The sequence below is a fragment of the Mauremys reevesii genome, linkage group 7 (genome assembly GCF_016161935.1).
Source record: "Mauremys reevesii isolate NIE-2019 linkage group 7, ASM1616193v1, whole genome shotgun sequence".
In the NCBI taxonomy this organism is placed as follows: domain Eukaryota; kingdom Metazoa; phylum Chordata; order Testudines; family Geoemydidae; genus Mauremys; species Mauremys reevesii.
In genome coordinates this window covers 79895276-79910787 of record NC_052629.1, presented here as the reverse complement: position 1 = coordinate 79910787, position 15512 = coordinate 79895276, and the positions used below count along the sequence as shown (strand labels likewise).

General features: G+C 52.0%; 1 protein-coding gene across 3 annotated transcripts in view; it reads left to right on the top strand.

The window, feature by feature from the left end:
* Positions 1 to 13782, top strand: part of TEX264 (testis expressed 264, ER-phagy receptor) — a 126687-nt gene extending 112905 nt beyond the window's left edge. For 2 of the 3 annotated variants that reach the window (XM_039547488.1, XM_039547489.1), the window contains exon 6: positions 12894 to 13782. In XM_039547488.1, coding sequence (XP_039403422.1) covers positions 12894 to 13210 — 317 coding nt within the window. In that variant the 3' untranslated portion in view covers positions 13211 to 13782. Of the gene's footprint in view, positions 1 to 5803; positions 6264 to 12893 lie in introns of those variants that run through there. The other variant, XM_039547490.1, reaches the window with a different exon arrangement.
* Positions 13783 to 15512: the final 1730 nt, after the last annotated feature.

The following is a 15512-nucleotide window of genomic DNA, read 5'->3' as shown; positions in this document are numbered from 1 at the left end:
TTTAGAGCTTGTGTTCTGCTGAGGTCCAGGCTGGAGTCCTTTCTGATCAGCGACTGCCACGGGTAGCGTGCCAGTGCCACAACAATACTCAGCTTTATTTAGTCCAGCCTCTCTCATGCAAACTCTGTACGCTTTCTGGAGTTCAATGCAATAGGGACAGAAGGAGAGACATGAACAGGCAGTAATGTGGGAGGCAATAAATGCTTCACAAATGAGATGGGAAGTTGAGGAAGCAAAGAACTGATGCAAGCCTGGAGCTGCAGAGGAGGTGTCCTTGCACTAGCTGTGGGGTGGGTATGTGGGGCATAATGAAGAGCACAGAGAGAACCTTAGGCTGCAGCAAAGTCCATGTATCATAGAATATCAAGGTTGGAAGGGACCTCAGGAGGTCATCTAGTCCAACCCCCTGCTCAAAGCAGGACTAATCTCCAGACAGTTTTTTACCCCAGATCACTAAATGGCCCCCTCAAGGATTGAACTCACAACCCTGGGTTTAGCAGGCCAATGCTCAAACCACTGAGCTATCCCTCCCCGCTAGGGCTAGGAGGAATTGTTGAGTGAGGCTGTCTGATTCAAGCAGGAGATGGCGGTACCATGTGTGGCACCTGAGTTGACTGGATGTTCATTACAGATTCAGAGGTGTCTGGGGATCGAATACCCTGAGCGAAAGATGTGCCAAGCACTGAAATCTTGGTACCATTGAAATGAGGGAAGATTCTGCCATGCCCAGGAGAAGCCTGGACTTCCAAAGAGACTGGTCATCCTGCCTCAACCAACCCTAGTTCCATGATAGCTACATTCTAGCCAACATTCCTGCTGTAAATCCACTGGAGTGATTCCTCCAGGGGGCACCTGCCCAGGTTCACAGCAACTGCCCCACTGCTGCGGGGATCCCACAGTAACCCAATGGCCCATCCGCCTGCCCACCCTTGGGCTTTTCTGTTGCTGTCTCTCTTCACTTGGGACAGCAGGAGGCACATGCGATAGAGCGCTGGAAAAGTGCCTGGCTATAGGGCACATGAAGCTATTTCCTGTCGCCCTCGGTGCGGAACAGAGAGATGTGGCTGCTGGGGGTTACAGAATGGTGGAGCAGCGCAATGGAGCCTGAAACCTTGGGTAAACTTTATTAATGCTTTTCGCTTCCAAGGCTGGCACTTTCTCTCTCCTCTTTTCTTCCTTTAGTTCATGGTGGCTGCTTACACAGCCGCTTCCTGAGCAAAGTAAATGCTCCTCCTGGTTATGCAATGGATTTCGCACAACAGGGGAGAGCCCCCCTGATTGACATCTGGATAAATTAACAAGTGAAACAAGTCGGGCACCTCAGACTAATCTGGAGTGGAAATCCGTGGAAATCCCAAACCAGTGAAGCAGTTTGAGTGGTTGGCTCTATCTGATAAGGCCAGGCCCAGGGCTGGGTGAGCAGGAATGAAGGGCATTGGCAGTGCTGGGGGGCGGGGGCAGGACTGGGAGAGCAGGGGAGGTCAAGAGAGAAGTGCATTTGGAGGCTGCTGGGCTGAGAAACTGGCACAGTCCCTCTCTATCTCAAGCCTGTGGGGCCATGCTCATTTTGCAGATACTATTAAAGTAACCAAATTGGCCTTTCCATCCTCTGCCAATTCACACAGTGAGCATGAAAATTCATGGTCAGCCACAAAGCCAAAGGGAACAGGCGGACATTGGGATGTGAGCCTTTCAGAGGAGAGCTGTGTTAATTCTGCATGTGCCCCAGCCCAGGCTAATCCTCTCATCCCACTGCCCCAGCTGGTCCCCAGGGAGGACTCTAGGCTGAGAGATTCTCCCTTGGGAATTTGTCCGTGATTCCAGAGAGCCTGCAGCTGATGTGCAGTGATGGGGTATTCAGTGCAGAGAGCGATGGGTGCAGGTCTGACCCCAGCCTTGTAGCCTCCACCAGTCTACAGCACTCTGCGAAACACAGCACTGCTGACCTCAGAGAACTCGGACGTTTTTTCTTGCTTTTTCCTTTCATTGTTCCTCCCGTTCTTGGAATTGAAGAAGGCCACGCTGCCAGTGAAGAACCTGACCAGCCAGTCCAGTATAGGGAGCCCTGCAGACAAAGTGGTTCCCAAGTTCACCGAGTCCAGAATCAGGATGCTCGGCCGCACAGGCCCCTGTAGAGCAGCGGCTCTCAGACTGAGACCTCATTTCTCTCACCTAAAACTTAGAAGTCCTTGGCATGCTACCTTGGACATGGTAACCAGTGCAGTGAGAATGGATTCTGAGCATGACCCTGTACTTCAAACTAACCTGCCTACTGTCTGCCTGCAGCCTGCTACCACCAGTCCTACGTGGCCCAGGGTGTGAGAACCGCTGTGGTAGAGTAATCTGTCTAGTTTGGTCATTCCAGGACTAGGGCATTTGTGGTGGTTCCTGGTCAAGGACCTCTTTAAGTCAAGATGCTGAGACTCTGTGACTTTCATTGATTCTAGCTGTGCAACGAGCTCCAGGCCCAGGAAAAAGCTTCTTGAACCAGTTCTGTGCACACCTGTAGAAAGATTCCTGCCTGCAACGAATTCACACGGAGGCAATGGGGACATCTTAACACCCGGGCTATTAGATCAATTCTTGTTTTAACTCTACATGAAATGAATTTGTGGTGACCTCAGTCTCTTTTCACTAGGCATTTTAACTGCCCAGCACTCCTGTGTGGAATGAGTTCTGCTAGATCTCAGCCTGGATCTCCCATCCCAGGTATAATTCTGGGAAAAGAAGCCCTCCCTCTTCTTCCCCTCCTCTCCCCCCCCAAAAAAAAAAGCAGAAGAGAGGGGTAGAGTTGCCCTGATGTTTCACGTCAGAGGTGTTTCCATTTCAGCAGGTGAACGTGCACTGAGCCAGACAGCATCTGCAAAGTGCTGAGAGATCACAGAATGAGAAGTGCCTGATAAACATTCATTCATTCAAGGGGAAAAATCCAGACAGGTGTAATGCTTTTCCTACAAGATCAAGTCACCTCGACACAGAAACTACATTTCCGCTAAGTTAAAAAACATGTTGTTTGTCAGGAAATAATCTCGCAACTTCAGCTCTGTCTGGTTCACAGGAGGAGATTGTGTGTGTGTTGGTGGAGAGGGAGGATGGCAAGTGAAGCAGACAGGGCCTGAGAATAGGGGAAGTGTAGGTCCTCTCTGCTACATCAGCGACCCGACACAGGTCAGTAGGTCAGTCGTACCCCTCCCAGAAGACAGAGGCACCATGCCTTTGGTAGGCTGGCCACTGAATGGGGAGGGAGCATGGAGCAAAGGAAGGAGATCTGCAGCAAGAACACGTTAGCAAAGAGAGAGGCCCCAGTCCCACAGGTCTCCTCAGCACTCTGTAGTCGTGATGCCAGTTCCTTGTTCAAAGCAGGAATCTCTTGATTAGTGGGAACAGGACTGAGCACAGAACTGGGTCAGGAAACCTTCTCCTGGGCCAGGCACTCAGTCCCGCTTCTGCACTGCTTCTCTCACTGAATAATGGGGAGGAGGCTGATCAGAAGCTGCCATTTACATGTGATTCCCTTGGTAATCAGCAGCCATGGGAAAGGGAAAACAGCAAGAGCACATGCCAGTTTAATGCAGTTTTTAGAAAAATATTCGATGACGCCACCTTCTTCCACAGCTGCTCAGCCCCGTCTTTCAGCCGGAAAAAAGAAAAATCAATTTCAACTGATTTTCATCACTGCTTTGAACCATCTGCCAGTTTCCCCCCATTATTATTATTATTTTTAAATCCATACCTGCAGCCCGGCTACCTTGGGCGGCGATCTCTTCAGATACCTCAGGCTCTCCCAGCTCATGGCAGGGGCTGGTGGGAGATCCTCAAGGAAAGCGGAGGTGCTGCAGGCAGCAGTGGTGGCAATTCAGTAGGTGGCGCTCTGCCCTTTGAGTCGCTCCTGAGCCAGTGCATATGGGGCACCCTGCTTTGGTGCTAAGTGCTGATAAGTCGTGATCAGTAATATTTCCAGTGTTGCCCCTTGCACCTTTGCAGTGGAGGTAACTGCATTCTGCTTCCTTAAACTCTTCCTGATACTTGAATTTGATTAGCTACTTCCCTTCCTTCCCCTAAATTGGCAGTGTGATGTTGCTGGGTGCTGCTAAGCAGCTGCTCCATCCCAGCCTGGAGGTGGGCGATGTGAAGTGATCCTTGGGTGGATTTAGACTGTAATCCTGTAAAATGCTGGGAGCCTTGAGAGAGGCTGTATATCTATCAGATCACCATGACAGCGGCATTTCCAGCCTGGGGGGTTAGTACGCCATACAGGGAGGGAGATCTCCATTAGGTTTCCTTCCTCTTTGCTAGAGTCGCTATGCACTGAGGTTTACACATGTACCTTGGACAGTTCTTTGCTCTGCTGGGAGAAGAGGGAGCCGGTGTGGATATTAACAACTGCCAGGGATCATTGCCATCCTCAGTAATGTTATCGACAACACCATCAATGTGCATGGCGCTTGACACACACACACAGAGGGGCCTGGTTCTCCTCTCTTGCCAAGTAAATCAGGAGTAGCTCCACTGAAATTGGTGGATTTACATCAGAGTAAAACCGGTGTAAATGTGAGGAGAGTCGGGGCCAGTGGTCCATGCTCCAGCAGCTCTTCAAAAGGGTGCCTAACCCCCATTGATTTCATAGGGAATTAGGGGCCTAAATACCTTTGAGGATCTGTGCATTACAGTCTCAGGAGAGTGTAGGATCACACATAGCGCTTGGCTCTTGTGCCTTCCATCTGAGGATTTCAAAGCACTTTATAAACATTAATTAATTGTCTCACGCCCCCTCTGAGGTTGTGTGTATTATTATCCCCATTTTGCAGACAAGGTCACATACTGAGGCTGTGGCAGAGCTGGGAAAGCCCCTAGGTTAGTAACAAGACCAGCTCGGAGGAAGAGCTCTAGGTTTGTGATTGTTGATGGCGTGTCAGTGGTTGGTTCAGGAGTCCCTTGAAGGAAGGTTCCTCAAAGTGAAGAAACAGGATAGACTCTAAAATGGAGAAATCTACACGAGATTGCTCTAGTACAGGGGCAGTCTGCCCTTTCCCTACAGGCTCCTGTTTATTGCTATTGTCACAACTCAGAGTGATGTCATAATTAACAATGATTAATTTTTTCCAGGCAGGTTTTGTCATCCAGCCAGTTGCCCTGGTGACAGTACTAAGTCTGTTTTTAACCTGACACACTTGTGTCTTTCTCAGCTCTTTAATTATGTTGTCGTCCAAACTACTGAGAGAGTGAGCCAGGGACTGGGGTTTGGGATGCAGAGATGGCAACCTGGAGATGGGGACACAGATCATGGAGGTGGGGGTGCGGATGGTGGAGACGGGGGGCTGGAGAAGGGGACACATGGTGGAGTTGGTGGTCTGGGGCTGAGGCCGTGCGATTGTGGAGACAGCAATCTGGGGATGCATCTCAGAATCAGAGCAGGATAAGGGTTCTCAAGTGTCATTCGGGGCCTGACGGCAATGAACTAGAGCCAGCGCGCCATTCAGAGGCAAAGGGACCCAGAAGGGCTCAATTGTGATGATGATTTTTTTGTTGTAACTTTTTCTTCTTGGTGGAAATCAGCAGAATTAACCATCTGCCCAAATGTGTCTCGGCCCCTTTCCTCCTGGCAGACTGCCCGCTTCTGGATCAGCATTTTAGTGCATCTCTAAGTGGCTAGTTGGCTGACTGCCCTGGGATCCCATATGAAATGACTTTTGCTGGGTCTCAGCCCCTCTCCAAGTGCCTGCTTGGGAGTCCTACAAGCATGAATCGCGCAGGGTCCCATCTTCTAGAGTGTGTTTGTTGCTAAGTATTTTTGTACTTCCAGGGCTTGGCAGACACCCCTGCCCCAGGAAAGGAGCTACATTGCTGCTTGTGCTCACAGCTCTCTCCCAGGAATCAGGGACACGTATTGCCTGCGCTCAGTACTCTGCTGTCCTAATTGCTCCCTCCCTCCCCTTGCCTCGCTGTAGTTTTTCAATGGGCACCAGTCTCCTTGGGCAGCAATTACCTGTGGAATTTTATTTGGAAAGAACATTGCTGGCTTCACATGACAGATGCGCAAAGCAAACCAGCATTTTAAGATGAGTCGGTGCTGTGCTCATGGCTGTGAGACGCTAATAGCTCTGCCTGGAGACAGGCAAAGAAAAGACTGGCGCTAAGCAAGCTTCCCACTACAGCTGTGTCAATGCACCACAGGCCTGGACACTGCACCCTCAGCCCTGCTGCTCCAGTCCTGGGCTCCCCGCACAGCTCTGCCAGTGCCCCTCAGCTCTGCCCTTCGACTGCCTGCTGCTCTGGTCCTGGGCTCCCTGCACAGCTGTGCCTTGCCACTCAGCTCTGCCCTTTGACTGCCCATTGCTTCAGTCCTGGGCTCCCTGCACAGCTCTTCCAGTGCCCCTCTGCCCTGCCCTTCGACTGCTCTGGTCCTGGGCTCCCCACACAGCTCTGCCCTGCTACTCAGCCCTGCCCTTCAACTGTTTGCTGCTCCAGTTCTGGGCTCCCAACACAGCTCTGCCAGTGCCCCTCAGCCCTACCCTACCCTTCAACCACCTGCTGTTCCAGTCCTGAGCTCCCCGCACAGCTGTGCCAGTGCCTCTCAGCCCTGCCCTTCGACTGCCTGCTGCTCTGGTCCTGGGCTCCCCGCACAGCTCTGCCCCTGCCACTCTATCCTGACCTACAGCCCCCCTACTATTCCTGCCCTAAACTGAATCTGCCAACTGTACAGGGTTTTTTTTTTTAAATATGGACTCTACTTCGATCCTGCTACACTCCTCCTCTTTTGTGCCCTGTGCCAAGCCATGCCCGCAGGGCTCAAAGGCAGGCTTGTGCTCACCCCCGAGATTGTACTGCAGACTTTTCTGAGGTTTTAAGCTAAAAGCCAGGACCAAGATTTTGAAAATCGCTGAGGGCTCATGGGCAGCCTTCTTGTTTGGATTCCCAGCCTTGCTCCAAGCTGAGTGCTCAGGAATCCAGCAAACAGCGGCAGTCTGTGCTGGGAAGGGGCCAGAGCTGTCCTTTGAGTCCGGTTAGGAGGAGGAGTAATGAGGAACAGGAAACTTTATGCTTAGCCAAAGGAGGAGGGTATAATGAGCCCTTGGCTGAAGTGCTGGCATATCCTGGGCACAGTCCAGCCCCCAGCTCTCTGGAAGTGCAGGTTCATAGATTGTGGGGCTGGAAGGGACCTCGAGAGGTCATCGAGTCCAGTCCCCTGCCCTCATGGCAGGACCAAATACTGTCTAGACCAGGCGGCATGACATACCTAGCCATTTGCCAATGACCTGGGACATCATCCCCCTCAATTAACCAAAGGAGCAGCATGGAGTGGGGATTGCATGGTCCCAACTCCCTGCTGCCTGGGGAACTTGGTGTGGGCGGAGCTGAAGGAAGGAAACAAAAGGGCAGCATTGTCCAGACTCATGAAATCTGCTGTGTCAGCTGGGGTGTGCTAGCCAGGCTCTTTCACTGGGCCTGTGATGGGCTGAATTTCTCTGAGCCCCTCAGATAGCCCCAGACCAAGCCATGATCTCTGAATCCATTCATTTAATTGATTCTGCATCGACAGTGCCTGCTCAATGCAGGGAGTGCGGCCCATGCTTGATGGCTATTGACAAATCTGCTGGCTGGAAGGATGAGCTGGGGGAGACTCTTAAAGGATCCATGTCTCTTCGTGCTCCTGGTGCCAGAGCCCTCATGCTTCCAGCTTGGCATCATGGGGGAAGTATTACCTGGGGAAATGGCTGGGGGTTCTTAGGCGACTGCAGCAGGATGGGCTGGGCAGGTTCATGGCTGCAGAGTTGGAGGGGGGAGAAGGACTAGTTCTGGCTGTGGATGCCGATAAGAGCAGACCAGCAGAGAGCAGCCCACTGGACCCAGACACATGGCAGAATTGTCAATTTTACCAAATCTTTGCTTTTATAAATTTCACATTTACTCCATATACTCTGAGCTTCTGACCTGAGAGCCTCTCAAACTAACATACATATTGGTACGTACTAGAATGGGTGTGGGGGTGTGTAAGTGTAAAAAATAACATTCAACAAAACTATGTTAAAAGAATGTTGTTAAGGTTACAAAATCAAGATCTCAAAATATGGAATTGCCAGAATTAAGGTTGCCCGTGTACCCTTAATTCTGCCCCTTGTGCATATACTACAGTGGTTTACTTACATGATCATGTTCTGTTATTTCCACAGGGTCCCAGTGTCTTTTTACCCTCCTCATGCAATGAGTGGCCCTTTACCTTCTTTCTTACACACCATCCACACACAATCTGATTATTCATTTCTTGTGGGCTTTTCTTTGGAGCTCAGCACTCTAATATCTGAGGGGCTTGCAAACATTAATGAATTTATTTTCCTGACTCTTGTGTGTGATAGAAAAGTGTGATTATTATTCCCCCCCTTTATAGCTGGGAAACTGAGGTACAGAGACTGAGGCTAGAATTTGTAGATGTGCTCCCTAATTTTAGTTGCCTCAATGATTAGGTATCCAGTTTGAGATGCTGTCCCCTGCCTCATTCACTGCACATCTTCCAACATCTGCAACAAAGGAGGTGAGGTCCTGCGGGAAAAGAGCGTGTAATCATGTGATTAAAGACTGTATCATAAAGCAACACAAGGGGGGCACTCTGATGCTTTCCTACTTCCCAGCTCTTAAGCGCTTGACTTTAATCACCTTAATAATAGACTTGGAACATAGTTTTGTTGTATGTAATTATTGCTGCCAGCAATGGGCATCAAGGCCTGGATGAGTATGTAGACTCTGCCCCTGGCTGCCACCCAAACTCTCCCCATGTCTGTCTGCACTAATGGATGTGCCCTAGAATACTAGAAGCCATGCAGTGCCCCCCTCCCCCCCCCATGCACCTGATCTATCCCTTTATACCTATTCTTTTTGCTCCTTCTTTATGGCAAGGCATAGCATCCTGATATGGGGGCAGGACGCCATCCGGGGCAGGCATCACAGTGCCCCGTGGATGTGCATGCACAGGATTCTTCTCTGAGGGCGGCGCCGTGTCCGAAAGGGCCTGCACTTAGAGAACTGGAGCGAAAGGAGAGGGCAGCTGTACCATGAAACCGTTATTGTCCTCTCCGGACTGCCCGGAGACGGGGAAAGCATTAGGCACGCTGGGTTACCGAAATACAAGTGGCGCTGTCCCCTGTGCGAGACTGCAAAGGGGTGGGGAGGGAGCCTGCTTTAGTGAAAGTGCGGGGAGCCGGACCTAATGCCGAAATGCATCCCAGGAATGAACGGAGCCTTTGAAAGTGCTCGCGGCTCCAGGGCAGGTGGGAGCTTTCTGTTCCTCTTTGTGGAAGCTGGAGGGGGAGTGAGGGAGAAGGGAGCTGCTGAGCACAGTAACTCAGAATTACTGCCACCTCACAGGAGCCTAGTTCTGCACTGCCAAGTTTTCAGGCTCGGGGCAGGGGCCAGGGTTGAATATCTGAGGTGGGGGAGGCTGCAGTGAGATTGAGGGGCATTGGCAGGGCTGTGTGGGCAGCCCATGACAGATCTAGCAGCAGCTGCATGGATGGATGCTAGGGAATTGATGGAGATCACTGTTCATTTCACTGACGTGTTCAAGACGTGTTTCGAGAAGGAAGAAGTGACCTCCTGTGCCAGTCTTTCAAACCAACCCTGAACACCAGCTGCACGGCTGGCCTCCTCTAGAAGATATTTCAAGATCCACAGATGACCTATGTAACATGAGGAGCCAAGCACAGGACTTCCCACCTCTGGGAACAAAGCCCAAGGAGCAGCGGCAGTAGCTTAGCCAGGCAAATTTCCTCCAGTCGAGGGCAGTGGGACACACACTCAGGCCAATACACTTCACCCCGTCCTCAGTGCATAGTGATGGGTATATTTCCACACTCCGTGCAGTGCCCGGCTGCATCAGTTTGTGACCTTGCACGCACCAGGCTCGTCAGCTGGTCACACAGATGGGGCATCAAGGACAGAGTTTGTGGGAGAAGCAAAGTCTTGTGGCGGAAGCACAGTAGTGGGTGCCAGGTAGCCTGGACTCCACTCCCAGCTCTGCCGCTGACTCACTCTGGGGTCCTGGGCAAGTCATTTCCCTGCTTGGTGCCTCTGCCTCCCCTCCCCACCCCCCACCCCAGGATATTGCGAGGTTTAACTAAAGCCTGGAGAGCGTCTTAGATAGCAGTGCAAACTATGGTGCTTTTGATTGGTTGTAATCTGCTGCTTCAAACACTAGCCCTCTGACCAGTCAGCTGAAGAATCATAGAACTGGAAGGGACCTCGAGAGGTCATCTAGTCCAGTCCCCTGCACTCAAGGCAGGACTAAGTATTATCTAGACCATCCCTAACAGGTGTTTGTCAAACCTGCTCTTAAAAATCCCCAATGATGGAGATTCCACAGCCTCCATAGGCCATTTATTCCAGTGCTTAACCACCCTGACAGTTAGGAAGTTTTTCCGAACGTTCAACCTAAACCGCCCTTGCTGCAATTTAAGCCTGTTGCTTCTTGTCCTAGCCTCAGAGGTTAAGAAGAACAATTTTTCTCCCTCCTCCTTGTAACAACCTTTTATGTACTTGAAAACTGCTATCGTGTACCCTCTCTGTCTTCTCTTTTCCAGACTAAACAAACCCAATTTTTTCAATCTTTCCTCATTGGTCATGTTTTCTAGACCTTTAATATTTTTTGTTGACCAGCCTAGCTCTTCTGGAGTAACTATGAAATCACTTTTATTCTGGAGTAGTGTGTCCACACAGGCAGCTGTTCCTGACTAGCTTATTCTGCAATAGCTACATTGGTCAGTTTCCCCAGGTAGACAAGGTCTGAGATGCACATCACTCTTCTCACAGTTCTTTCAGCCATCCAATGAGAGTGACTTTCACTCATTTTGAAGATGATGAAGTTCTGAGCAGTTCCACATTTGCATTCATGCCCGGGCAGCAGGGGCGGCGGCTAGCGCTTTGGCCCAGCAGCAGTCCGCAGGGCCGAGGCGCCCCCGAAGGGAGCAAGCGGACTGGGCATGGGCATGACTGGCGAGGGCGCTGGTCACGGCGTGGCTGGCTGACCGCGGGCGCGCGCGGGCGCGGTTGGTGGGCGGCGGCGGCGCTGAGCTGCCAGGCATGCCGCCGGAGGTCCAGCCGCGCCGGCCGAGCGCCCGCGGCGCCCCGCGCGCTCGCGCAGGTCCAGGTCCCCGGGGTCGGGACGGGGGGGGCTCCAGGTGCGCCCGCCAGCGCCGGCGCCCAGCCCGGCCCAGCCGCCCCGGGGCGCCGCGCGCCCAGAGCTTTAGGCACCCAGGCACCTTGTTGTGCTGGTGCCTGCCGGGCAGCATACAGTGTCTCAGCTGGCATTTAGGTGTGTTCCTCTGGGGTACAGTCATTTCACTCTGCACTGCAGCATCCCTGGGGACACAGGAAGGGCTAGCCCTGTCTCTGAAGACAGGGCTGTTGCTTACCATGTGGAAAAGCATAACTGATGTTTCTCCCCAGTTCTGGGTCATGCGCATCTCATCTAAGGGTGCAGTGAATGGAGCTGTAGAAAGCATGCCCATAATGCTGCAGCAATGTTGTCATTTCCTTTTTGGCTTAAAAAAATCCAAGGAAATGAAATACAAACATCTGTGTTAATGCAACATTGCGATGGTCGATGTAAACACAAAGTGGTTCAGAGAAAAGCCAAAGTTCAGGTTCTCCTAGGAATGTCTACTCATGGGTCTTCGTGCTGGCGTGGTTTTGGGGCTTCCCAATTCGACTGTTAACCCTTATGGTCCTGGATAGTCCTGAGGTGTTTTGCACCTGCAGGGTGGCCAGTTTCCTGAGAGGTGAGGTGTTGGGGGTCCTGTGCAAAGGAGGGGGAGGAGTCTGCGGTTGAGAGAAGGGAGGGGCCTGCTCAGCATGCTAAGGTGGAGCGTCCTACACTTTGGTGCCTTCCGTCCAAGCCAGCCTAGCCCTGCTTTTCCTCGCCTCACTCCCACTGAGGAACCTGCATGGGGCAGGCAGCTCACAGCAGGGGCATGTAGCCTAGAGCCAGGGCAGTGTCCTTTGCATGGGAGGGAGTCTGAAGAGCAGAAGGCTCTGCTTGGCTGGGGAGGGGCCAGAAGGGCACTCTTGATGCTCGTAGGGAGGAGGGGGCATAGGAGAGGCTAGGGTGTTGGATGGGGGTATCATTTGCAACAGGGAAGGAGGAGAGATGGAGCTGGGGCTCGAGCAGGACGTAGTGAAGGAGAGAGACTAGAACAAGTTATCACAGGTCACTGGTCTCTTCCTGAAGCTCTAAGGGTTAAATGTACTTTGTCCAGCATGTTCACTGTGGCTGAATTAATGCTACTCTGGGAATGTGAGCTCCTACATCAACACAGGACTTTGTAGCTGGTTGCTACAAAGCACTCTCTATATTTTGGTGCTTTATAGTGAGTGTTGATGGGCCAGAGGACTTGCTGGGCTAGAACCTTTTATCTCTACTTTGTCCTCCTAATGGTCCAATCTGGAATGGGTACCATAGGTACACCAGAATACAACAGAGATGGCCTTTGGGAGCCACATACCAGTCATAACCTCCCACACAGTCCCCAGGAGTTTGGGATGGAGCCGAGTGGGGTGGTGATATAGCAGTGTACACTCACTGGCGTTTTCTGCAGCGGAGACAGTTATTGATTCCTTTCGCATGATTCCTTTGCCCTGCCCCTCCCCAGGGGAAAGACTAGAGGAGTTGCATAGTTTTTCCGGGGTTAATCTGATTGGCAGATCTCTTACTGATGGGGATCACTGTATGGGAAGTTTCTTCAGTGTGGGGATGGGCAATGGAACAACAAGGTGAATAAAGTCTTCAAGGATAGAGATGTAGCAACAGCCTTCTCTTCGCTGCTGTGTTCAGCCCTGCACCCCATGAGCTCTGCCTTGCTCTCTCCTTCCCCTCCACGTTAACCTGTTCCTCTTCTCTTCAAAAGGGGCTGATACCCTGAGCGAGACGAGCTCCATCAGCCTGGAGGCCACGACTGATAGCAGAGAGACTTCGGTGGCCACCTCCATCCTGTCCCCCTTCACAGCTGGCCGCGGGCGGGATGAACTGGACAATCACAGCGAGCACAGCTACAGCGAGTCAGGGGCCAGCGGCTCCTCCTTCGAGGATCTGGATCTGGAAGGCAACGGCGATGGGTCGGCAGGGCAGCCTTCTGACCTGGGCTATGCCGAGGAGCAGGAGACCACAAAGGCCAAGTGGGCTAAGGAGCCCACTGCTCTGGAGAAAGAGAGGGGTGAAGAATAAACCAGAGTCCTTCCAGCTTCCTCCCCTTTAGTCGGAAGGAACTGATCTGTCCTGTTTTTTTTCTCTCTAGCCAAGAGATTTCAGTCACCCATTCCCATTGAGCCCCCTCCCCATCCTCTGAAGATAGATGTTCTGGTTGTTACAAAGAAGGACAACTCCACCAAGGGGGAGCATAGCTAGGAGCTGTTCTCCAGGAGCCTTTCACCCGCTTGTGTGCTGTAGCAGAGAGCTAGGGGTGCAGTCTGTTTGATGAGCAGTGAAATATACTTCCAGGCTGCGTGTGTATAAATGTGTGGTGATCTCTGCACGAGGGGTGTGTGTGTGAGTGAGAGAGAGAGAGAAATGTTCTCCCTTTGCCTGTCTCCCTGCTCCAGCCCTCCATCTCCTCAAGGCAGCCTGGTTTTCCACCATATAGACACACATTGAGCCACACTGGCACCAAAGAGCAGACAGTGGTTTTATTCCATGGGAAAAGGAAATATACAATGTAAAATCGTCCTCCTGAAACAGATGTTAAGCTTTTGGGATCTGTAATAAAGTAAATGCTTTTCCTCTGAGATGTGAGGGCTCAAGGGGAGGGTCGTTGTGATTCTGTCCTTTAACGCGTTGGCTTGTCTGTTACCCGGCCCCGTGGAGAGCTGAACAAGCCACACGCTTGGCACTTGCGCTGTTTCCAAGTGATTTTTGGAACAAAAGTGGTGCTCCCAGCTGATCCAAGTTTGAAGTTTCTTAGCGGCTTGCCTGGGTGTTGTGAAATGCAGTGGGAGCCATGCCATCCAGACCTTGGTGAGCAGATATCCCCGTCACTGAAATCACTATCATTGCTGGCACTTGGCCTCCTGCATAGCAGTTTGAACAGTGAGGCCAGGAGTGAAAGGACCACGGAGACCAAACTCCCTAAGGGCCAGACATGCTCCTTCCAGCGAAGGAAAGCCAGCACTGCTGCCCCTGTGCCATGGTAGAGAACTTCAGGTCTAGGATTGCTGCTCTGACTCCAGCCCCTTTAAAAGTCACTTAGAATAAAACCTCTCAATTTGTCACTCAAATCCTCATCTCCAAGCGTGAAGTCTGATCCAGTCAGCTGCCTGTTCCCACCTCCTCCTTTCCCACCCTGTTTCTAGCCAGACCATGTCCTGGGCTTGACATTGCTAAAGACACGCTTGCATCATCTGTTGCAGCCTCCTTGAGTATTTTCAATGGACATATTCCTTTGTGGAGGAGATTGGGGTGTACAGGGGGCTGGTCCGTGTTCTTCTTTGTGATAGATTTGGGGAACAAAGTCCTTTCCTGGTTTAGGTTACAGATTCCTGAGTGTTGTGTTGTGCTATAGAAGTGTCTGTGCAGGAGGGGCGGCTGGATGTGGTAGAGCAGAGGTCATGCAATGGTGTCTGTCACAAGGTGCCTCCTGCATGAAACGCCCTCCTGCAGCAAGTCAAGGCACAATGTGACTCAGTGTCCCTCCTTCAGAATCCCCAGAAATAGTCCAAACAGTCTTCTGTGGACCAATGGCTGTGGTGGGATTAATTGATTAAAAAAGAAAGCCCTGTGCACAGATACCCTAACAAAACCAGTCCCAACACCGAGTTCCACAACCATAGTTCAGACAGTACCTCCAGCAGGGCTCTGGTGTTCCTTGCCTTGCCCTGGCTCTCCGGTATGGCTCCCTCTCCATGCCCCAGTTCTCCAGTACGGCTCCTTCCTCCCTCGCCATGCTCCAGCTGTCCAGTACGGCTCCTTCCTCCCTCGCCATGCCCCAGCTCTCCAGTACGGCTCCTTCATCCCACACCATGCCCCTGCTTTCTAGTACAGCTCCCTCACCATGCCCCAGCTCTCCGGTACGGCTCCTTCATCCCATGCCCTGCCCCAGCTCTCTGGTATGGTTTCTTCCTCCCTCGCCACGCCCCAGCTCTCTAGTACAGCTCCTTCCTTCCTGGCCATGCCACAGCTCTCTGATACATCTCCTTCATGCTTCGCCACACTCCGGCTCTCCAGTATGGCTCGAGCATTCCTCACCATGCCTCATTCTCAGCCTGGCCTGGCTTACATCAGGCATCTCAAGCTACTGGTCTCAACCTTCAGCCCTCTCCTTTCTTCTCCGGCCATGGTGTTCTGGCTCTGGCTCAGCCCCTCCACAGGCTCCCTGCTAATTCCTCCCTCTTTCCAGGGACAGCCTGCAGGGAGCCTCTCTGGGGCTTTCCCCAAAGATCTCTTCCTGTCTTCTCACTCTCAGGTCTTTCTCTCACCAGGTCTCCCCTCAGATTCTCCCTGATACTTTATAGCCCTCAGGTGCTACCCCCTCCTT